Source organism: Mizuhopecten yessoensis, unplaced genomic scaffold (genome assembly GCF_002113885.1).
Source record: "Mizuhopecten yessoensis strain PY_sf001 unplaced genomic scaffold, ASM211388v2 scaffold716319, whole genome shotgun sequence".
Classification (NCBI taxonomy): domain Eukaryota; kingdom Metazoa; phylum Mollusca; class Bivalvia; order Pectinida; family Pectinidae; genus Mizuhopecten; species Mizuhopecten yessoensis.
In genome coordinates this window covers 308,230-331,814 of record NW_018480057.1, presented here as the reverse complement: position 1 = coordinate 331,814, position 23,585 = coordinate 308,230, and the positions used below count along the sequence as shown (strand labels likewise).

The following is a 23,585-nucleotide window of genomic DNA, read 5'->3' as shown; positions in this document are numbered from 1 at the left end:
AAGAAAATGATGAGCGCCACATGTAACCTACACTTGGTTTGGTGTGGAGTTTGTTCGGGTTTGACTGCCGCAGGGATGTTTCTAGTGGTTATATTTACAGGAGTACAGCACGCAGTGAGACATCAGGGAAGGACCTACATGCAGTGATCAGGGAATCAAATAACAGAGAATCATACATCCTTCTTATGGGTAATTTTATCTAAAACAAGTCGGCTGACAGACAAACAGCACCAATATATGAAACAGCACCAGTATGACAGAAACAAGAGTTTTGCATGGAACTTTCATTTATGCACTTCTGTTTTGCACAATTCATAAAAAAATAAAAAAAATAATGAAAAGTATTTTAGAACTAACAAGGCTTATACTTTCAGGTGACAACCTAAGATTTGACTCACAATTAAAATTTTCTTTAGTCGCAATCATAATGTTTATTTTTAATGGTTGGAAGCTACTGAAAATCTGGGAAAATACAAATTAGCTTGAACTTTCAAGTGAATCAATTAATAAATAAATGTTTTATCAAAAAATCATTGAAAACCTTCTCAAGTGTTATTCTTTCCAGAAATCAGGGCCTGATTTAAATCTTCAGTCAAGTTCCAGGTCGAGATCGTCCAAATCATTGTCTTCAGAGCTGGGCACAGTAAACATGGGGGACGACTTCTTTGTGTTCAGGCTGGTAAGCCAGGCAGGACTTGCTAGCGCTGATTGGGGCATGCTGGTGGCTGTTTGTGATGGACTGGATGCACTGTTTTTTGTTTGCAATGGTTTGAGAAAGCTGGAGGAGGGTTGTGATGATATCGATGTTTGTGATGACCCCAACTTTTGGGAGGTCATTGCACTTTTATTCCTGTCACATGATCTATCTATCTGAACTTTACTACTGTCAGTATGGGGAGCTTGCACAGACAAGCATGACATGGGTTTACGAGTGAATTTGAATTTGTTGATATTTAATTCCTTACACACTCTATTTGAATTAACATCTTTAGGATATTGCTCTGGGCAATTTTCACTGGTTTTCACACAAGAGTTGTCTTTAGACAACTTTACTTTTTTGTTAGAACTTTCTACAATTTTCAGTTTGTTTGTTGATGATCCCAATGATCCGTCAGCATCACTTGATTGTGAGTCTGAGATATCACTTTGCAATGATTGTTCAAGTTTGTCCGTCCAGAGGTGACCTGAAAGCATGCTTTCAGACATTCCACTGTCCTGGCCGCTGCGCTTCCTTTTATGTCCAGTTTTATCGCCGTTATCAACCACTACAGACTCCTCTGATAGAAGGCTGTCGTCCACAATTATTTCAGAATCTCCGACCTCTTTCTCTGCCGATGAATCTGAAGATGAATCAAACATAAATCTTTGTAACTTGGACATGGTTTTGTCTGACACTCGATGATAACTACTGTCACAGTTGGCGTCCCAAATTTTCTTGTTATTTTTTTGTTCCAGAGAAGTGTCTTTGCATGTCTGTACTTTTGAAGATGGTCCATGACTTCCTGTTGAATGTTTAGGGGCATTCTCGTCAAGTTTTTCAACAGATTTTGATGAAGCGTCTGATGAAGTGAACTCTCTTTTAGATGCTTCTATTTTACTTCGTAGTTTTGACACCAGTTTCTTTGATCCAGCTTTAGGCTTTTCCATAACTGTATCTTTCACATACACAAGTTTAGCTTGGTGATCCTTGTCACAAATATCCAAAACATCTGACTCGGATGTTCCAGCTTTTGGCTTGGAAGCAATTTTCCGGTTTTTCTCTTCCTGAAGACGGTTTTGAATTGCATGTGTTATAGATGGGCGAGGCATTATTTCTTTTCTCTGTGACAGAGCACTTTGGTCCTGGGACTCTGAGATATCAGACATATTGGACAAACTAATATTAGGACATTCACTGTGGTCCCTCGGGGCTGACTGGGACAACTGTGTGGATGTTTGAGGTCTAGGACTCCATAATGTTGGCGTCTGTCCTACAGAGGGAGCAACAAAAGTACCTATACTGGATTGGCTATCTTCTACACTGGTGTTCAACATATCTGTGAGAGAGATGTCATGGCCGTCTGAATCAGAAGAAGATTTCCTGTTTCCTCCACTTTTGGTCTGTAATCCTATTTCCATGACAACACTTTCTACGTCTGATCGAGCTGAATTATCAATTGGTAACTTTACTTCATGGCTGTCAGCTCTCATATCCATAGTTCGCTTGATCCTGACATTTTGACGTAGTTCTTTCTCTTGGTGACTACGAGCCTCAACATTCACTTCTCTGGTTGGCTCAGTTCTAAAACTTTGGTGTGTCTCTCTCAGTGGTTGACTTTGGTGTAAGACTGAAATATCACTTATTAGCGACCTTGACTGATCTACTTCCGAATTTCCTGTATGTGATATTGACCCTTGACCCGAATGTGATGTTCCAACATTTCCTGGGCCCTGGGAACTGCCACCTCCCTGGGACCCTGTCCCACCTGAGAGTCTCTCCTGCTCAATTCGTGCCATTTCCTGATCCAGTAGGTCATGCAGATTAAGTCTGTTCAGCACCATCTCAGCTGGAACACAGAAATGGAAAATAATGGTAATCTATACTTAACTAAACACAGAAATAGACAATCAAAGTTATGTACTTCACTGCACTTCACCACACAAGGAAATGAACAGTGATTGTAAATATTATAATGCTGTACACATAGACCCAGCAGTGCTCTCGTCCATCAATAATAATAATATCATGGAATATGTCATAGCATAATCAAAGGCTCAGTGTGCATTTGTTGTACATCTAAAGAATCTGTTGGTTAAGTAACGGTAAAACTGACTGGCTTGAAGTCGGGTGTCACTCCTCTGTAATCTTAAAAGGATATGTATCTGTCTAGCGATTGGTCAGTTGTATTTTTACCAAAGACCAACCAAATAGCTAGCTGCATGCCTTCAATTTTGCTACGACTTATTCCAGGGGTGCAGAGAGCGAAAGTGAGCTGAACCCCTAGAGTATCGAAGATCTCCATTTCACTGTGTACTTGGAAAAGGTGTATATTTGACTTACAATATAAGATTATAAATAAGTGTAGCATTCTCTCTGGTAAAATCAACTTTTACATGACCTTCTATCCTAGTGGGTTACCTTGTAGTTTGTACTCTTCCTCTGCATCCTCAGGGAAGGAGGTATGAAGGGCATTAACCCCGCCTAGCAACGCAGCCCCCTGTGAACATAAACAAACACTATGTAGAAACTAAGCACCAATGTCAGAATATATACAAACATATACACCCATCAATAAGCCACTAAGCAACTTGTCAACATAACATCACCAAGCAACTCAGCATCCTGTCAACATAACCTAGCAAATGAGCACAAAAAACAAGCAGACAGGACCTTGAGTAACAATGACCAATGTTCAACAAATGCCTCTCAGTACATTAATTGGACTAGTGGTTAGCTTCTGCTGTAGTAAGGACACATAAATGTCCCCTCAATTTCAGTACCTGCATGGAGGACTCCATAAGAGTAACAGCCAGCACAGCGTCCTGGACTGAGACTGTATCTCGAAACATCAGACGAGCGTGGGCTACAAAACAGAAAGTCATGGTTTACCTCTGAATGTAAATTTGCCATATCAATTAAGAATTATTTTCTTCTAATTTCTGTATTGAACTTTTTTCTATAGCTGTTTTTTTTTTCTATTTCAGCATTCTCTGAAGTTAGCATACCAGTTTTATTCAAAGAATGTTAATCTACCTATCAGATTTTTAAAAACTGTTTAAGAGAAATTAAAGTAGAACAAGAGGCCCAGAAGTTCTTAATGGTTCTTCAGATATTGTCGTTTGAAATTTGAAATTTGAATTTTAACCCACGTTGACATTTGACCCCTACATAACATACCCAAGTATCATCACTCTAGACCTAATCGTTCTTAAGATATTGTTGTTGGAAGTTTATAACATATTTTACTCCTGTGACCTTGAAACTAGGTCAAGGTCATTTTAATGAGGAAACTTTATAGCACTCTATCCAAAGTACCCACTGGCCAAGTATCATGACCCAAGGTCCTCCAGTTCTTCAGAAGAAGTGGTTCAAAAGAAAAAGATGACGAACGAATGCCACAGTACCGCATAAGCTCACATGGCCCTTTGGGCTAGGTGAGCTAAAAATAATCATTTAAATTATCAAAGAAGTCTTCAAATTTCCACAAACATATTTTTTGTCTAAAAGTTGTCATGTGGATAACACTACCTCTGCTATATATATATTCATACTCTTAAATTTTTTCACACTTTTATGTTGATTGTAGTTAAAGGGAGTATGTATTAATTCTTAGAGAGTTTTTCTAATCTCCTTTTTTTCTACATATAACCAAAACTCATTGCTACCAGCGACATACTAAACATTAGCAGATCTGTTCTAAAATGTATTGTCCTCAGGATTTAACAGATTGATATAATTGATACCTGACAACTTCAAACCAACCACAGATTTTGTTGAATAACATGTATTCCTCAAAATATTGATCTGCACCCCACAGGTGTGAGCAAATATTGCTGTATTTATTCCAGTTTACCAACTCACGAACCTACCCTGTGACAGCCTGATCATACTCTGTAGGAGCCTCATGGTGGTCCTGGCCGCGTTCCTGTCGTCTGCTCCTCTCTGAGCTCGGTAGTACTCCCTTAACACCCTACATCAAAAACAACCGGATTTAACTCTAAGCAGGTTCTTTTTTGATACCCCAACACTGACGATGTACATGTACCTGTATTTTGGTACTTGAGGTCAAGGTCCAATAGACCTTTTCATTATGACTTTGACTCCCAGTCATTACAACTTCCTTCACCGCCTACATCTCTTTTGATATAAAACACAAAGGAAAAAGTTAATCCATTCTCTCCAATACAATAAAATGAATCTGTTTTCTTACCTGCTAGAATCGTCAGTGAGCTGGGGGTCTATAGACTTGATCAGAGACAGGTAAGCCTGCATTTTCTCCATCCCCCATAAATGCTTCATGTTTATATCACCTGAAGGTATAAAATACAACAAAACCTGACACTACCGACATCCGAGATCACTCTCACTTTTAGAACTTTCTGTAATAAATAACAAACATGATTGGGTGGCTGAAATAGTCTGTTTTCTCTGTTTGTGACCCTGTTCTTACAGACTTGTTGTCATTTTTGAAAAATAATCTGGTATCTTCCCTCTTGTTTTCAGTAAAATAAGATTTAAGTACTATTGAACCACATTTTTAACATTCAACTGCATTCCACAGCAACCCAACATAAACATTTATAGATGCTGTTATTTTGTTTATTCAAAAAGACAAATACTCCAATGAACTGATGTGTCTCCTGCCCCATGCTGACTTTCAGATTTGGTCAAAAGAAAACTTGAGAAGGTAATTGATATAAAGAACACACAGTACCATGTTTTTTTTTTTACAAGATCAAAGATGGCCACTGGCAGCCATCTGAAAATTCAGATTTTGGCTGAAAATGAAACTATACAAGTATTTGATACTGAAGGTATGGGTAGAAACTTTAAGGAAGATTAAAGTTTGCACAGATGATGACGCCATAAATATTGATTGAGTGAGTCTGTGTATATCAAAACCAATAACTTACCAGTATCTTATCTATCATGGTCTGACAGTTACATGGCATACCTCTGCTTTAACCACTTACCGAGTGGGTCTTTGTTTTCAAGGATGAAGCTGGACACGACCCTATCCCAGTCCTCATTCTGAGTGTCCAGAAGGACAAGGACAAGGTCAAATCGACTCAGGAGTGGACTGGCTAGAGCTACATTCACACACAGTGACTGTCAACACAAGACAGGTGCTTTCTCAATTAGGAAAATAATGTAACTTTTTTACAACTGAAATATGAGGTTTTACAATAAAATGGTAAACTGATTATAGACACTCGTGAAAAATATCAAAATATTCCCTCTGCTTGTTCTGTGATCTTGGTGTGAAAAAGAGTGTGGCTGATATATATCAGTTTGGAAATATGTAATATCAAAGTTTAACTTTACACACAAACAATCCTATACGCCGAACAGTCAGCTATTGAGATTGTATACAAAAGGAGTTGCCATGCCGTTTTACCTCATTTTATTTTTAAGGTGTACTTGGAAAATACAAAGAAGCCTTATAAAGTCATATTAGAAAAAAATTGCAAGAAATCCATAGTTCCACGCCTTCAGACAAAACTTCAGTATCAAAAAATAAACAAAGGGACATAACTCTGTTCAGATCAGGGAATAATTAAACTTTACTTTTTTATTTAGACTGAAGGAATAAAAGTTTCAAACTAAGCATATCACAGGAATTATATGAATTAGAGTTCTTTAAGTACACATCAGTAGCAGATAGCTGTAGTTACCTCGTTTGGGTCGTAATGTCCCTTGGGGTTGGTGGCCGCTAGTATTGTTGTTCTGGTGTCCAGTTTACACACCATTCCGGCCTGCGATTAAAGTTATCATACAGAAAAAAATTAAGTGAACTGAATGAAATTCAACTCCAACAATGTGGGAGGATGTCAAATAAATGACCCTGACCACGATCGTAGATAAAGTGGTAAAATTATATGACTTTTGTCAAGGATTATCATAAAGGACAGGAAGGCTGTCAAATAAATGACCCTAACCACAATCGTAGATAAAGTGGTAAAATTATATGACTTTTGTCAAGGATTATCATAACGGACAAGTTAACAAACTATCAGGACCTTGTATGTCGACATAACTAAATGAAGGTCTATGTAACTATTTGATCAGGCTCTGTGAAGCCACATAACAATACCCAAGTATATATGCTGCAAAGATTAGATTCCAAATACATGATATATATATATATATGATATGAAATATGTGATATTTCAATGTTCGTGTTCATTAATGATGAATGGCTTTCATTTACTGCAATTGAGAATGTCTTTGGTAAATTTATGTAACATTCAAGATACAAGATACTATCACAAAGAACCAGACTTTGGTTTACATAAAGTTAAAGGCTGCAATATCAGTAAAATCAGGAAAACTAAAGCTTACATAATATAGGCCTTATCACTGACTTCAGGAAAATGTAAACTTGCCTCTGACTGTGCCGTTGGCTTCAGTAAAGGGATGAAAATCATTGTGTCAAGTGAGAAGTAACAATGCCTTTGACCCTGACCTTATGCCTTTGACCCTGACCTTATGCCTTTGACCCTGACCTTATGCCATAAGTTGTAAAAACTTGTACGAGTAAAGAATTGGAATGGACTCTGGCTAAACATTGTGTTGCCTATGACCCTGACTTTGAGGTTAAAAGTTCAAGTCAACGACCTTGACAATGACCCTGGCAAAATGTTCCATTGCCATTACATTGCCTGAGATGCTGACATTGGCTACATATAAAGGTTACATAAGACCTTGACCCCAGATCCAGATAGAGGTTAGATTTACTTTGAACCTGACCTTGGTCACACATAAAGATTAAATTGACTATGACCCTGACCTTGATCATGGATAAAGGTTAGAGGTTATATTTACTTTGAACCTGACCTTGACCACAGATAAAGATTAGATTGACTATAACCCTGACCTTGATCATGGATAAAGGTTAGAAGTTAGATTTACTTTGAACCTGACCTTGACCACAGATAAAGGTTAGATTGACTATGACCCTGACCTTGGCTACACTGATGGTCTGTTGTTCCATAGCCTCATGGATGCTAGCCTTGTCGTGTTCCCTGATACTGTTAAACTCATCAATACAACAAAGCCCGCCATCAGCCAGCACCAAGGCTCCTGCCTCCAGCTGCCACTCCCCACCGTCCTGCAATAAACATACATCATATAGTATTTTTTTCCTTTTGTTTAAACACTTGTGAAATTACTGATTATCATTAATTTAATCTGTAAAAAACAAATGAACACTTTGAAAATTGAAAACAAATGAATAAACTTTCAAAAATCAAATTTCTTTTTCCTGATTTGGATAAACCAGGATAACTAACGTAAAGACAGGTCACTGTAGTGACTGCAATAAATGCACTGAGAACAGGTTGGAACTCTTTTGCTCAAGTAGAATTAAATAAAACCTCTTGATTCATCACATCCTCCATATTCCAGTATGTCATAGCAAAATTGAAGGCTCGGTGTGCGCCACCTTGTAGATGAGACAAGAAGACTAGTACGATTCTTTGATGTACATCAAACGAATCTCGCGGCTGTGTAACGGTAAAAATTGACTAGCTTTGAAGTTGGATGTCACCCCTCTGTAATCTTCAAAGGACAGGTATCAGCTTAGCGATTGGTCAGGTTTTTGTTACCTGAAACCAATCAAACTGCTATCTTTGTGCCTTCAACCCCTGGAGTATCAAGGATGGTGACAAAAAATGATAAAGCACTTATTGTTGATTGCAAATGATTGATCTGTCTGCCGCTGGGTGATATGCATTGGGATTTTCTTGAACTGAGATAAATCAATTATGATAAACAACAGGTATTAGATTATGTTTATTAAATCGAGAATTGATTAAATTCAGACCAAAATGCTATTCATTCTTTACAAGATACAATCCTCATAAACAAAATAAATGTTCTATCTAGGTCTGTAAAACAATCTCTAGCTAATATGACATTTTATCTCAACAATGCATTATACCTTGACCATTGGTCAATTTTGTGATTCTAACTTGACCACTGTGACAGTACTTACCACCATAACACCCTATAACTATGGTCAATACTGTTACTGACCACAGGTACACTACCTTGACTGCTGTGACAGCAAGACCTGCACTAGCACTCCCTATACTTGTGGTCAGTACAGTTACTCTACCTTGACCGCTGTGACAGTGAGATCACTAGGACACCGATTCTAACTTGACCACTGTGACAGTACTTACCACCATAACACCCTATAACTATGGTCAATACTGTTACTGACCACAGGTACACTACCGTGACTGCTGTGACAGCAAGACCTGCACTAGCACTCCCTATACTTGTGGTCAGTACAGGTACTCTACCTTGACTGCTGTGACAGTGAGATCACTAGGACACCCCTATACTTGTGGACAGTATAGTTACTCTACTTTGACCGCTGTGACAGTGAGACCTGCACTAGTACTCCCTATACTTGTGGTCAGTACAGGTACTCTACTTTGACCACTGTGACAGTGAGATCACTAGGACACCCCTATACTTGTGGTCAGTATAGTTACTCTACCTTGACCGCTGTGACAGTGAGACCTGCACTAGTACTCCCTATACTTGTGGTCAGTATAGTTACTCTACCTTGACCGCTGTGACAGTGAGACCTGCACTAGTACTCCCCTATACTTGTGGTCAGTACTGTTACTCTACCTTGACCACTGTGACAGTGAGATCACTAGCACTCCCTATACTTGTGGTCAGTACAGTTACACTACCTTGACCACTGTGACAGTGAGACCTGCACTAGTACTCCCTATACTTGTGGTCAGTACTGTTACTCTACCTTGACCACTGTGACAGTGAGATCACTAGTACTCCCTATACTTGTGGTCAGTACTGTTACTCTACCTTGACCACTGTGACAGTGAGATCACTAGAACTCCCTATACTTGTGGTCAGTACAGTTACACTACCTTGACCACTTTGACAGTGAGACCTGCACTAGTACTCCCTATACTTATTGTCAGTACAGTTACTCTACCTTGACCACTGTGACAGTGAGATCACTAGAACTCCCTATACTTGTGGTCAGTACAGTTACACTACCTTGACCACTTTGACAGTGAGACCTGCACTAGTACTCCCTATACTTATTGTCAGTACGGTTACTCTACCTTGACCGCTGTGACAGTGAGCCCTGCACTAGTACTCCCCTATACTTGTGGTCAGTAAAGTTACTCTACCTTGACTGCTGTGACAGTCAGACCTGCACTAATACTCCCCTATACTTGTGGTCAGTACAGTTACTCTACCTTGACTGCTATGACAGTCAGACCTGCACTAGTACTCCCCTATACTTGTGGTCAGTATAGTTACTCTACCTTGACTGCTGTGACAGTCAGACCTGCACTAGTACTCCCTATACTTGTAGTCAGTACAGTTACTCTACCTTGACCGCTGTGACGGTGAGACCTGCACTAGTACTTCCTATACTTGTGGTCAGTACAGTTACTCTACCTTGACCGCTGTGACAGTGAGACCTGCACTAGTACTCCCCTATACTTGTGGTCATTACAGTTACTCTACCTTGACTGCTATGACAGTGAGACCTGCACTAGTACTCCCCTATACTTGTGGTCATTACAGTTACTCTACCTTGACTGCTATGACAGTGAGACCTGCAATAGTACTCCCCTATACTTGTGGTCAGTACAGTTACTCTACCTTGACTGCTATGACAGTGAGACCTGCACTAGTACTCCCCTATACTTGTGGTCAGTACAGTTACTCTACCTTGACTGCTGTGACAGAGAGATCACTAGGACACCCCTATACTTGTGGTCAGCATAGTTACTCTACCTTGACTGCTGTGACAGAGAGATCACTAGGACACCCCTATACTTGTGGTAAGTACAGTTACTCTACCTTGACTGCTATGACAGTGAGACCTGCACTAGTACTCCCTATACTTGTAGTCAGTATAGTTACTCTACCTTAACCGCTGTGACAGTGAGAGCACTAGGCCACCCCTACACTTGTGGTCAGTACAGTTACTCTACCATGACCGCTGTGACAGTGAGATCACTAGGACACCCCTATACTTGTGGTCAGCATAGTTACTCTACCTTGACTGCTGTGACAGAGAGATCACTAGGACACCCCTATACTTGTGGTAAGTACAGTTACTCTACCTTGACCACTGTGACAGTGAGATCACTAGTACTCCCCTATACTTGTGGTAAGTACAGTTACTCTACCTTGACTGCTGTGACAGTCATACCTGCACTAGTACTCCCCTATACTTGTCGTCAGTACAGTTACTCTACCTTGACCGCTGTGACAGTCAGACCTGCACTTGTACTCCCAATTCCTGTTGTCAGTACAGACCGAGGTGTAATTTTTGTTGCGTACTTCATGAACTGTGATTTTCCAGTACCTGTTATTATTGAGTCAACAAAACATAAACATTAAAACACAATACTTACTGAATGTAACAAGGTAACCTTTTTATTCAGGACAAAACATTTTCAAGAAAAGAAACCAAGACTATGTTTAGGATGTTTAATGCCCTTGCTAGTCATGATCTTTCTATAAATAGGGGTCCAGAACCCATGAAACACAAATTCTTTCTAGATAGTTGTATTCCAAATACTTGTATAAAGTTATTTTCTATCATTTGAAAAAAAAGTTTTAAGTACCCCCAACACCATAGATTCTAAAATTCTACCGAGAGATACTTTATATGTCAAATATTAATTACAGACCTTGGATAACAAAATTTCAACTAATAATTCCAAGCAGTCCAAAGCAATGATTAGCAAGGTGTTAAAATCAGTATACTACCAAAACATTGGCTTTTCGCACAGAACTTTATTCTTCATCACAATAGGAGGAATGTCTATAATGATAAAGAACTTTTAGTATTAGGTCAAAAGTACAATATGCGTAATTTTACACTTATTTAACCTTTGACCTAGAGCTGAACATTGAACACCTTCTGTGGGTGATACAGATATAATTCAATTCTCATAAAAATATTTTTAAATGGTTTAAAATTTACAACCCAGATAAGATTTCGCTTTAAATTTTGCATTTATTTGACTTTTGACCCAGAAGTGAAGGTCTTTGTTTCCTATGAATCGCAATGTATTGTGCACTTTTTATTGGATTATGGTTTACACTAAAGCCTCAATATAAAGCCCCCTGTTCCATTTGCCACCTTCCTTATTATCTCACGACTTGCTTGATAAATTGCAATTCATATACACTTACCTGGGTCCCCTACCATTAGCATGTGTATTTCTCCTCTCACACGAGTTCCAGACTCGTCAATCCGCTGTAAAATATACAAATATCAAAAACAACAGGTCTAGAAAATATCAACACATTGACAGTGAAAATACTAGAGCAACATCTTATTTAATCACTTGGAAATTACTGTAGAAACATGGTATGTTTATGTCCTCTAAGTCAATACTTGTACATTGTAGAGTTATCACATCCATGCTCTACATTTTGCGTTGAAAATTTCCATGCACAGAATTATATGTTACCACATGACTTAACATTATACCGATGATTTGGGTTAGATTTAAGGCTATAGGATAACCTTCCACATGATATATATGAGATTCTGTATTTGAGTTTTCTCTCTTTAAATTTGTTAAATTAAATATGAGTGTTAATGTTGTCTATTTTCAAAAGATCATCAGTTAGTATTATCTTTCATGATGGACATCTGACCAAAGTTAACCTAAATGCTGAACTCTTTTGGTAAAGGAGGTGCATGTCTTTAATAAGGTAGCATAACCCTTAATGGACATTGCTGACCATCCATTAATATCTATACTGACCTGTACCCCTCCAGCCAACACCACTGCCACTGCCAGCTTGACCACATACAACCCATACACCTGAGGACACAGACTGGCCAGAATCTTGTTACGACCTTTCAGTGGACAAGTTTTGTGCTCCTCCCAAAAACTGGCAATCTCATTCTTCTGTAAAATTGAAAACCAATGTACTAAATGGTAGGGATTATGAAAAAAAAACATTTTCATATATTTTCAACAAATGTCATAGATCTACTTTTTTTTATCCAGTACTGTTATTCAAAGTGGCTAGTATTTTTTTGTGAATGACCAGTTCTGTGGTCAAGGGTAATAAGTGCTTTATCCTGACCAATATCATTGCCCTGAGTGACCAACACTGCTGTGCTGGCTGACCAGTACTGTGTTGAGTGGCCAGTCCAAAGTGACCAGCAAAGCTGTTCTCAGTGATCAGTACTGTAGTCGTAAGTGACTTACTAGTACTGTGGAGAGTGACCAATCTGGAGTGACCCACAAAGTTGTTGTGAGTGACCAGTACTGTGCTCCAAGTGTATCAATTACGTAACAACAACAAACACACTGGTCAAGATTCTGTGATCTAGACTCACCAGCTCCTGCGTGACCAGCACTGCGTTCCTCTGTTTGTTGGTCACTAAGACATGGTTTGCCTTCATCACAACCTCTATTTCACAGCGGGCATCAACAGACACAGATCTCCATCGTCTTAGCACTGTTCCACTGAGAAAGTCAGATACAGTCCAATATCAGCCTCAGCAAAAACAATTTCCATTCAAACCTCAATATTAATATTTTCAATATAATTTGAAATGTACCCAATGTAGAGTTTATAAAAAAAACATATTATTCAACAAATGTCATAGATCAAGTAATACACCATAACCAGCTTTTATAAATCTTGTATAGACAATTCTTTTTTTCTGAGAGCCCAGCACATCAGGTATTCTTTGTAAATAACCAGTTCTTTGGACAAGGGTCAGACACTTCAAATAAATGGTATCGGGTCTGAGAATGCTCTCATACTTATGGAAGGGGTTGGGGCATAAAACATTTGTTGAATATAAAACAAATTTAGAGTTTTGAAGAAGTGTCCCTGCCACCAGAAGGGTCATCAACACAATGGAATTGTTTCTGTTTTTTCCATGACCTCTGTGTTCAAATGTGAATGGAAACGTAATTAACACATGCCAAATACTACTGTCAGATATTTCACTGAATGAACAGTTAAACAGGTGGTTTTTGCATTCAAGACACTGCAGACATATTTTTAAACATACCAGATGATGACATCGTCCCCTGCCTTACAGACGTCCACCAGGTCGTCCTCCAGTGCAATCCACATGGATCGGGGGATGGTGCCCATCGCCAGTTTCTGGACCTGCTCCTGTACCTTAACCTCCTGGTAATTTCTACATTTCAGTGGCTGTGTACCTGATCAAGGTAGTAATTATTTAGACAGTTTCTACACTTCAGTGGCTGTGTACCTGATCAAGGTAGTCATTATTTAGACAGTTTCTACACGTCAGTGGCTGTGTACCTGATCAAGGTAGTCATTACTTAGAAAGTTTCTACACATCAATAGCTGTGTACCTGATCAAGGTAGTCATTATTTAGAAAGTTTCTACACTTCAGTGGCTGTGTACCTGATCAAGGTAGTAATTATTCAGACAGTTTCTCCACGTCAGTGGCTGTGTACCTGATCAAGGTAGTAATTATTTAGACAGTTTCTACACTTCAGTGGCTGTGTACCTGATCAGGGTAGTAATTATTCAGACAGTTTCTACACGTCAGTGGCTGTGTACCTGATCGAGGTAGTCATTACTTAGAAAGTTTCTACACATAAATAGCTGTGTACCTGATCAAGGTAGTCATAACTTAGAAAGTTTCTACATGTCAATAGCTGTGTACCTGATCAAGGTAGTCATTACTTAGACAGTTTCTACACTTCAGTGGCTGTGTACCTGATCAAGGTAGTCATTTCTTAGAGAGTTTCTACACTTCAGTGGCTGTGTACCTGGTCAAGGTAGTCATTATTTAGACGCTTTCTACACTTCAATAGCTGTGTACCTAATCAAGGTAGTCATTACTTAGACAGTTTCTACACTTCAGTGGCTGTGTACCTGGTCAAGGTAGTCATTATTTAGACGGTTTCTACACTTCAATAGCTGGGTACCTGATCAAGGTAGTCATTACTGAGACAGTTTCTACACTTTAGTGGCTGTGTACCTAATCAAGGTAGTCATTACTGAGACAGTTTCTACACTTCAGTGGCTGTGTACCTGGTCAAGGTAGTCATTATTTAGACGGTTTCTACACTTCAATAGCTGTGTACCTGATCAAGGTAGTCATAACTGAGACAGTGTCATTACTGAGACAGTTTCTACACGTCAGTGGCTGTGTACCTGATCAAGGAAGTCATTACTGAGACAGTTTCTTCACTTCAGTGGCTGTGAACCTGATCAAGGTAGTCATTACTGAGACAGTTTCTTCACTTCAGTGGCTGTGTACCTGATCAAGGTAGTAATTACTTAGACAGTTTCTACACGTCAGTGGCTGTGTACCTGATCAAGGAAGGCATTACTGAGACAGTTTCTTCACTTCAGTGGCTGTGTACCTGATCCAGGTAGTCATTACTTAGACAGCTTCTACAAGTCAATAGCTGTATACCTGATCAAGGTAGTCATTACTTAGAGAGTTTCTACACTTCAATGGCTGTGTACCTGATCAAGGTAGTCATTTCTTAGAGAGTTTCTACACTTCAGTGGCTGCGTACCTGATCAAGGTAGTCATTACTTAGAGAGTTTCTACACTTCAATGGCTGTGTACCTGATCAAGGTAGTCATTTCTTAGAGAGTCTCTACACTTAAGTGGCTGTGTACCTGATCAAGGTAGTCCTTACTGAGACAGTTTCTACACGTCAGTGGCTGTGTACCTGATCAAGGCAGTCATTACTTAGACAGTTTCTACACTTCAGTAGCTGTGTACCTGATCAAGGTAGTCATAACTTAGAAAGTTTCTACACTGCAGTGGCTGTGTACCTGATCAAGGTAGTCGTTACTTAGACGGTTTCTACACTTCAGTAGCTGTGTACCTGATCAAGGTAGTCATTATTTAGAAAGTTTCTACACGTCAGTGGCTGTGTACCTGATCAAGGAAGACATTACTGAGACAGTTTCTTCACTTCAGTGGCTGTGATCCTGATCAAGGTAGTCATTACTGAGACAGTTTATTCACTTCAGTGGCTGTGTACCTGATCAAGGTAGTCATTACTTAGACGGTTTCTACACTTCAGTAGCTGTGTACCTGATCAAGGTAGTAATTACTTAGACAGTTTCTACACTTCAATAGCTGTGTACCTGATCAAGGTAGTCATTACTTAGAGAGTTTCTACACTTCAGTGGCTGTGTACCTGATCAAGGTAGTCATTACTTAGAGAGTTTCTACACTTCAGTGGCTGTGTACCTGCTCAAGGTAGTCATAACTTAGACAGTTTCTACACAGCTATTGACGTGTACCTGATCAAGGTCGTCATTACTGAGACAGTTTCTACACGTCAAAAGCTGTGTACCTGATCAAGGTAGTCATAACTTAGACAGTTTCTACACGTCAATAGCTGTGTACCTGATCAAGGTCGTCATTAGTGAGACAGTTTCTACACGTCAATAGCTGTGTACCTGATCAAGGTCGTCATTACTGAGACAGTTTCTACACTTCAATAGCTGTGTACCTGATCAAGGTAGTCATTTCTTAGCGAGTTTCTACACTTCAGTGGCTGTGTACCTGATCAAGGTAGCCATAACTTAGACAGTTTCTACACGTCAATAGCTGTGTACCTGATCAAGGAAGTCATAACTTAGACAGTTTCTACACGTCAATAGCTGTGTACCTGATCAAGGTCGTCATTACTGAGACAGTTTCTACACGTCAATAGCTGTGTACCTGATCAAGGTAGTCATAACTTAGAAAGTTTCTACACTGCAGTGGCTGTGTACCTGATCAAGGTAGTCATTACTTAGACAGTTTCTACACGTCAATAGCTGTGTACTTGATCAAGGTAGTCATAACTTAGACAGTTTCTACACTTCAGTGGCTGTGTACCTGATCAAGGTAGTCATTTCTTAGCGAGTTTCTACACTTCAGTGGCTGTGTACCTGATCAAGGTAGTCATTACTTAGACAGTTTCTACACGTCAATAGCTGTGTACCTGATCAAGGTAGTCATAACTTAGACAGTTTCTACACGTCATTAGCTGTGTACCTGATCAAGGTCGTCATTACTGAGACAGTTTCTACACATCAATAGCTGTGTACCTGATCAAGGTAGTCATAACTTAGACAGTTTCTACACTTCAGTGGCTGTGTACCTGATCAAGGCAGTCATTACTTAGACAGTTTCTACAAGTCAATAGCTGTGTACTTGATCAAGGTAGTCATAACTTAGACAGTTTATACACTTCAGTGGCTGTGTACCTGATCAAGGTATTAATTACTGAGACAGTTTCTACACTTCAGTGGCTGTGTACCTGATCAAGGTAGTCATTACTTAGACAGTTTCTACAGGTCAATAGCTGTGTACTTGATCAAGGTAGTAATAACTTAGACAGTTTCTACACGTCAATAGCTGTGTACCTGATCAAGGTAGTCATAACTGAGACAGTTTCTTCACTTCAGTTGCTGTGTATCACACTTATAAAAAGGCTCGAAATTTCAAAAAGAAAAAGGTATCACGGTTAACCTTTAAGATGGTGTATATAAGTACTCTTCAAAATCTTTAACCTAAGCAACCTCAGTTAATGGTTTTATATATAGCGACAATGATAAAGCTAAAAGGTGCCATTTACAAAGCTGTTTTTTAAGGTGTGCAGTATATAGAAAATATAGCAATAAATAAATTCATAAACTTAAAGAACTTTCCTGGCATGAAGCTTCTTCTCTTGTGAGATTTTTTTTTTTTTAAATTATTTAAAATATTTTCTGGATATCAAGTTAAAGCAACATCAGTGAAGTGTAGAATAGGCAGTTCAATAGATCAGTTCTGAGTTTCTTTTTCTCTTATGCATTTTTTATCATAATCGGTGCCCAAATTTAAGACAACTGTAATTCTGTAAAATGTATTGCAATATGTGTTTTAACACAACTGAAGAAAATGATTTTACATCTATTCCAAAGTACATATAGTGTGGATGATAAATCATTACATCTTAAACTGATGTAGTAATTTGCTGAAAATTCACCTACCTGCATCACTGAGGGGAGAGAAAGTGATGGAGTTACATATCTCATTGGTACATTTACTGGGTTTGGAAACTGCATTAAACTGCTCAAAATCTGCCTGAAATTAAAAAAATATAAAAAAAACTTCATTTACATATAAAAAAAATGTGAGTAGAAAGGCACTGTGATGGAAAATTTTCGCAAACTAAAATTGTTCTCATAATTTCACTTAGATTAACAATTTCAAAAGTATATTTTATATTCAACAGTAAGAGATACATGTAATTGAATAAATAAAAGGCCCAGAAGGCCTGTATTAATCACCTGGATAATAAAGCAACCATGGGAAAATGTTCTTATTAAATGTAATACCGCAACTATTTTCAAAAATTGGCTCTGTCTCTAAGCAACAGCCATCTCTCATTGGGTCCCTTTTTCCTGCCCTCATGAAATGGGGTGGATTTTAAACATTTACCTCAATTTCCCCTATTGGGCCCTGCCCCTCAGCCCCTGAAAGGCAACCCTGCATTTACACAAAATTGAGTCCTCTTTATCCAAAGATGATATACACAAAATTTGGTTGAAATCCATCCAATCAAAGTAAAGGAGAAGGATTATAAAGGTTTACCTATAGTTCCCTTATTAGGCCCTGTCCTTCTGCCACATCCTCTGTTTATACAAATATAGTCTCCTTTGCCCAAGGATGCTCTACACAAAATGTGTTTTAAATACCTTCAATGGTACAGAAGAAGGATTTTGTATATATTACTATGTTCACTCCATTTGGCCCAACCGATCTGCCCCCTGGGGGTCACACCCTACATTTATATATTATTGAGTCCCCTTTGCCCAAGGGTGCTCTACACAAAATTTCGTTGAAATCCCTCCAATCAGATTAAATGAGAAGGATTTTAAAGATGTACTTCAAGTTCCCTTATTGGGCCCAACCCCTCTGCCCCCAACCCTCTATTTATACAAAATTGAGCCTCATTTGCCCAAGGATGCTCCAGGCCAAATTTAGTCAAAATCCACCAAGCTGTTCAGGACTAGTAGCGTTTTAAAAGGAAAAGTTGACAGACGGACAATGAACCATGGCATAAGCTTACTAGCCCTCGGGCAGGTGAGCTAAAAATTGTACAAAGATGATAGATTGGCACTTTGTACCTACTACCTGTACAGAGATGACAGATCGGCACTTTGTACCTACCTGTACAGAGATGACAGATCGGCACTTTGTACAGATGTATTCCTTTTCAAACTCCAGCATCTTCATCACAGTGGTGCGGATCACAGTACCTGTGTTAGAATACCTCTAAGGCTTCAACTTGATTCCATGATATCTTACCACACATATGGACTACAAACCATTACGTCCTTGATAAATTTGATGAAATTGATTTTTACATAATGATACTTCACATCAGTATATGATCCTTCTCAAAGTCTGAAGTCAAGTGTTTGTGGTACAGTGTGTATATATATATATATATAGGTCCATCCGCTTATCACAATTGGTTACTCAATTGGTGAAACTTTGTCTTTTGAAAGAAAAAAATATATCAGCTTTTAAGAGAAACTTTTAAATACACTTGACAGTATATTCCGCAGGGATGCAAAGGGGATGGCAAGTTGTAGCTTAAATACTTACCACTGATGCTGAGAAAACTGCCAACATCTGAGGTTCGAGGCAAGTTGGTCCTGATCAGTTCTGGACAGACAGGTAAGGACATCACTCTTCCATGAATATTTCTCTTTAGACTCTAGAGCATCAACACGTATATAGATACAGCAGACATTGTGAAGGATTCCCAGACATTTCAGTGTGCTATCTACAGGCTTATGTTCTAGTGTTGGCAATCAGCTGGCCAATAGTAATTAATATTAAATTAATAATTTGTTCGGATTTTATGCCATCTTCTTGTTGTTAGTCAATATTAAAAATGAATTTATTATATTATTTTTATATTTTACACGTCAGAGGAAAATTAATTAAAATTTTGTATGAGTAGCATTAGTGTTGTGTTACACTCAACATTGTTCAAATGTTCATGTCTTTAGATCAGGAATGTTTTCCCAATCTATCATTTACATTTGCAGGGATGCAAAACTTTTTTATGAACAAAAATTGAATGGAAAAAAAAAATGAAATTGTGAAAATACAATGAGATTTTCATTTTGGAATGAGGCCTCAACAACTGGACAAAATTCCTAACCTACCATCTGATTTTTGTCTGGATGGTCCTCAATCACGCTAGTCTGGACCTCCACCAGGGCGGCATCAAACACAGGAAGCAGCTTCTCTGCCCGGGAAAGAAGCATGTCGCAGATTGACATGTCACTTTCAAACAGGGACAAAGCACTGAAAGAGTACAAAAGATTTAGATACATCGTAATTATATAAGCATTTCATTTTTTCTATGCGCTGAAAGTTGTGTTGTTATTGCAGTGATTTTACCGTATCATTTACAAGTTCAAACTCCCTATTACACCTACATATCTAAACAAGAGGGACATTCCTGTTTCCTAATTTTTTTTGTAACAGATAATTTTATTTTTAAACATGAGAAAAACAATTAAAATTTGACAGGGGAAGAATATTTATCATAAAAGAAGCCACCAGGCCCAATATAATCAATATAAAATGTACATCCCTGTTTTTTGTTATATTTAGTTATGCATTATTTAAGCAAATTTAATACTGCAAATATGTGTTAGTCAGCATGAATATAAATAAAATGTATAATACTGACAAATTATTAAGCAGCTAATAGTTTCTTTGCAATTACCTCAGTTTCTATAATAACACATATCAGTGGCTAATTAGGACATGATCAATAATTATTACAGAGCCTGGCTTTGATCAGTAATAATGAGCTTGGTTTCTTTGAACTCTCATGAATTGAAATTAGTGTACATTATAATTTATAAAAAATTACATGTCAGATTTGATGCAGACATGAATTTTGATGCTAACATTTCTTTTTCCTAAAAATCATGGTATTTTATTTATGGTGATGTCAAATTCATTCAAATATCGCAAAACAATCGATCCTAATGATATGCTTACTGGACAGAAATGCAGTAGTGATCTTCTTCATCTTCCTCCAATAAAACCTGGACCAATTCCTCCCTGTGGTTATCCAAGACATACTGCTGTAGTACATCTGCAAATAAACCACTTATCTCACCAACTGCAGCTAGCTATATAGTGTATCAGTGATTAGATGATAATAAAAGTACTTGTGTTGTAATAATGTTTAATAATTAACGTATTGGATACCTTTATTGAACTCTTGGGCTGGTCAGGCGGCGCATTAGAGAGAGTGCACTATTTTTTCACTAACCGACAGCCTGGGTTTGACTTCACAATCAAGTGTGGGAAAATGGGTCATTAGCCTGAGTACTGTTCTATATTTACTGTTGTGTCTTTGTGTATTCCCTAATTAAATATACCATCCTAAAAGTAACCAAACAGGTATGGCAGCGCTATTTGTTCAGCAGATGCTTCCCCTCGAGTAGCAGCTATCACTAGTGCTAGTCTATTTGTTTACATTGGTATAATGCTTTTGAGATGACCAGATTAAATTGGTGAGTCGTGGGAAGATACAGTCACTACCAAGTACCGATGTACTGAAAGCAGTACACTCAAGTTAGGGAACATTAGGGTAAGCTTAAAGTTGTTGACTCAACATATATCAGTGTACCGGGATGGGGTGGTTATTATCGTAGACTATTTAAAAGTATCTGCAGGCCTTATTTTACCAAAATCATACCTGCCAACCCTGGACATGCTGAAAGAGGGTTATGACCCTCTTTTGAAAATTAAAAAGAGGGTCATAATGCGCGACGGATTTTTTCGCAACAAATATAAGAAAAATAGATATTAAATTAGAACTTAAATTTTTTAATGATGTAAAAGTTACATTCTACATTCATTGAACTGTTCTTCCAGCAGATCTAGCTGATCCTCATCCACAATACCAAATTCAAAGCTGAAAAATAAAAAGATTTGTCAACAACACAACTTATAAAATTAATTCATAATAATATATATGATACTGTGTTTTCACAGGCATTTTTTATGTCAATTGAAATGGTCCCGACAATAAGATGTCACATTCTGCTCATATAAAATACCATTTTGTTTCTGTCAATGAAAATGGTCCTGACAACAAGAAGTTGCACCCTTCTCATATAAAATATCAGTTTTATACGAGTAGGGTTTGAACTCTTATTGTAAGGATCATTTTGATTGACAGAAACAAATCATCAAATGCCTGTGCGTGTTTTTGACTAGAGTGCAGAATGCAGCGTTTGGTCCACGACCACGGGACTTTGTACACTATAACTCATTTTCCTATGACATTTGATATGTGTACAATTATCTTTTCTTTTGGCAATTCGTGTAGTAGAACCTGCAAGTCCCGATAAAAACTTCTTCCTTCAAGAAGACATAACGTTACCTTCAAAATACGATCTATTCTACGTAAATACAACTCAATTATTCGTTAAAAACCTGACTAATAACTTGTCGGCAAGTTCAGTAACAACGTTCTTTATATAAACATTTGTAAAAACAGTTCTAGTACGTATATAAACAACTCACAACTTACCTGTTGGTGAGAAACGGAAACAGGAAATAGATCGTCTTTCTTATGAAGGAGGATGGAAAAGTCTAGAGAATTCCGAGTGACTTCGGTAACTTCTAATATACGAAAAGATTCCGGGTGAAAACGGGTGAAATTGACGAAATCCGGGTCAAAATCGTAACCCGGCGGGTGAAGTTATAAAAGCGGGTGAAGGGCTAAAATCCCGGGTGTAACCCGACGAAATCAGGTCACTTGGCAGGTATGCAAAATATAATGTGGGGGCTAATATGTAGGTTTAGTAAAATTTATTTCTTTTCTCTACAATTGTAAGTTTTGTTCTGTCTTATATATATATATATATTACCGTTATTAATGTACATATTGTTTGCCACGTTTTAACGGCTAGCTAGGATGGATCGACGCAGCAGGAGATTCTTGGGGATTGCCACCGGTCAGTTTGTTGGTAGTTTTGGGGAAAACCAAAATTACTATACGATCACGTTGATCTACTGTCGCTGGACAGGCCCTTCCCACGGATGTCCTAATTTTCACAGATGTGAACTCAAAGGTACTCACTCACTATGTGGGTTATCTGCCTGACTGAAGGTTTTCTCCAGGCACTCCAGTTTTATCCAACATAAAGACCCCCTGTACACTACCATTCAGGCTAACAAGACGGTTTAGTAAGTTGACAAATCTAAATTAACTTGTTTCATAATTGTTGTAAAACAGATGAAGTTTATATTTCATTGAGCTTTTATTTAACCAATAAAACAATGCATATCTGGAACTAGTTACATATATAGAAAATAGAAGTTACAAGTATGCATATGTACATATTAAGATAAAGATATTTAAAATATGATCATTTTATATTGCAATTTGCATGATTGATTCACAGATGCTCAGGAGTTAGGGACACAAGGTAAGTATATATATGTAGCCATTACTACACATTGATTTTTCTTTATATGCCAATGGAGTTCAGTGCAACACTGTGTTATGCCAGTTAAACTAGTAGAGGGTGTATATATATAGATGTAGAAGTCACCAGTGGTCATCAATACACTGCACAAAATGAAAATGAAAGTAGACGTACAATTATTGTTACATTACTAATTCATGTATGACTTACGCTTTGTCTGTGTGATATCATCAACACGATCCGAATCGACGTTTGCCATGTCCAAGTATGGTAACACACTCAAGAAAGTTTCAAAGTGTTGACATTTTCTTCTTCTTCATCCCAAATGTTTACATTCACGTTGTATCTCCCGCCATGTTTATGATTAACTCTCGC

At 38.1% G+C, this 23,585-nt stretch overlaps 1 protein-coding gene across 2 annotated transcripts; it reads right to left on the bottom strand.

Annotated features, from left to right (window-relative positions):
• Positions 1–328: 328 nt before the first annotated feature.
• On the bottom strand, positions 329–23,581 carry LOC110442999 (DNA helicase MCM9-like). 2 transcript variants are annotated; one of them, XM_021486932.1, is made up of 20 exons: positions 23,421–23,581; positions 20,764–20,860; positions 19,914–20,055; positions 19,345–19,456; positions 18,904–18,992; positions 17,721–17,814; positions 14,737–14,762; positions 13,761–13,888; positions 13,074–13,203; positions 12,490–12,636; positions 11,909–11,972; positions 10,963–11,072; positions 7,665–7,811; positions 6,376–6,456; positions 5,674–5,809; positions 4,911–5,010; positions 4,570–4,670; positions 3,481–3,563; positions 3,119–3,197; positions 329–2,546 (listed from the first exon to the last, which is right to left on the bottom strand). In XM_021486932.1, exons 1-20 carry the CDS (start codon positions 23,467–23,469, stop codon positions 589–591), a joined length of 3,873 nt encoding a protein of 1,290 aa, XP_021342607.1. In that variant the 5' UTR covers positions 23,470–23,581; the 3' UTR covers positions 329–588. The 2 variants fall into 2 exon arrangements, with proteins under 2 accessions (XP_021342607.1, XP_021342606.1); XM_021486931.1 differs by lacking the exon at positions 14,737–14,762 and having other exon boundaries at positions 13,761–13,914.
• Positions 23,582–23,585: the final 4 nt, after the last annotated feature.

Excerpts from the sequence above, each read along its gene's own strand:
- LOC110442999 (XM_021486932.1), bottom strand. The coding sequence starts at position 23,469 with ATGGCAAACGTCGATTCGGATCGTGTTGATGATATCACACAGACAAAG. Across the intron at positions 20,861-23,420 it reads TGATATCACACAGACAAAGC|ATGTACTACAGCAGTATGTC; the intron begins GTAAGTCATACA and ends GTTTATTTGCAG. Across the intron at positions 3,564-4,569 it reads TATGATCAGGCTGTCACAGG|CCCACGCTCGTCTGATGTTT; the intron begins GTAGGTTCGTGA and ends TCTGTTTTGTAG.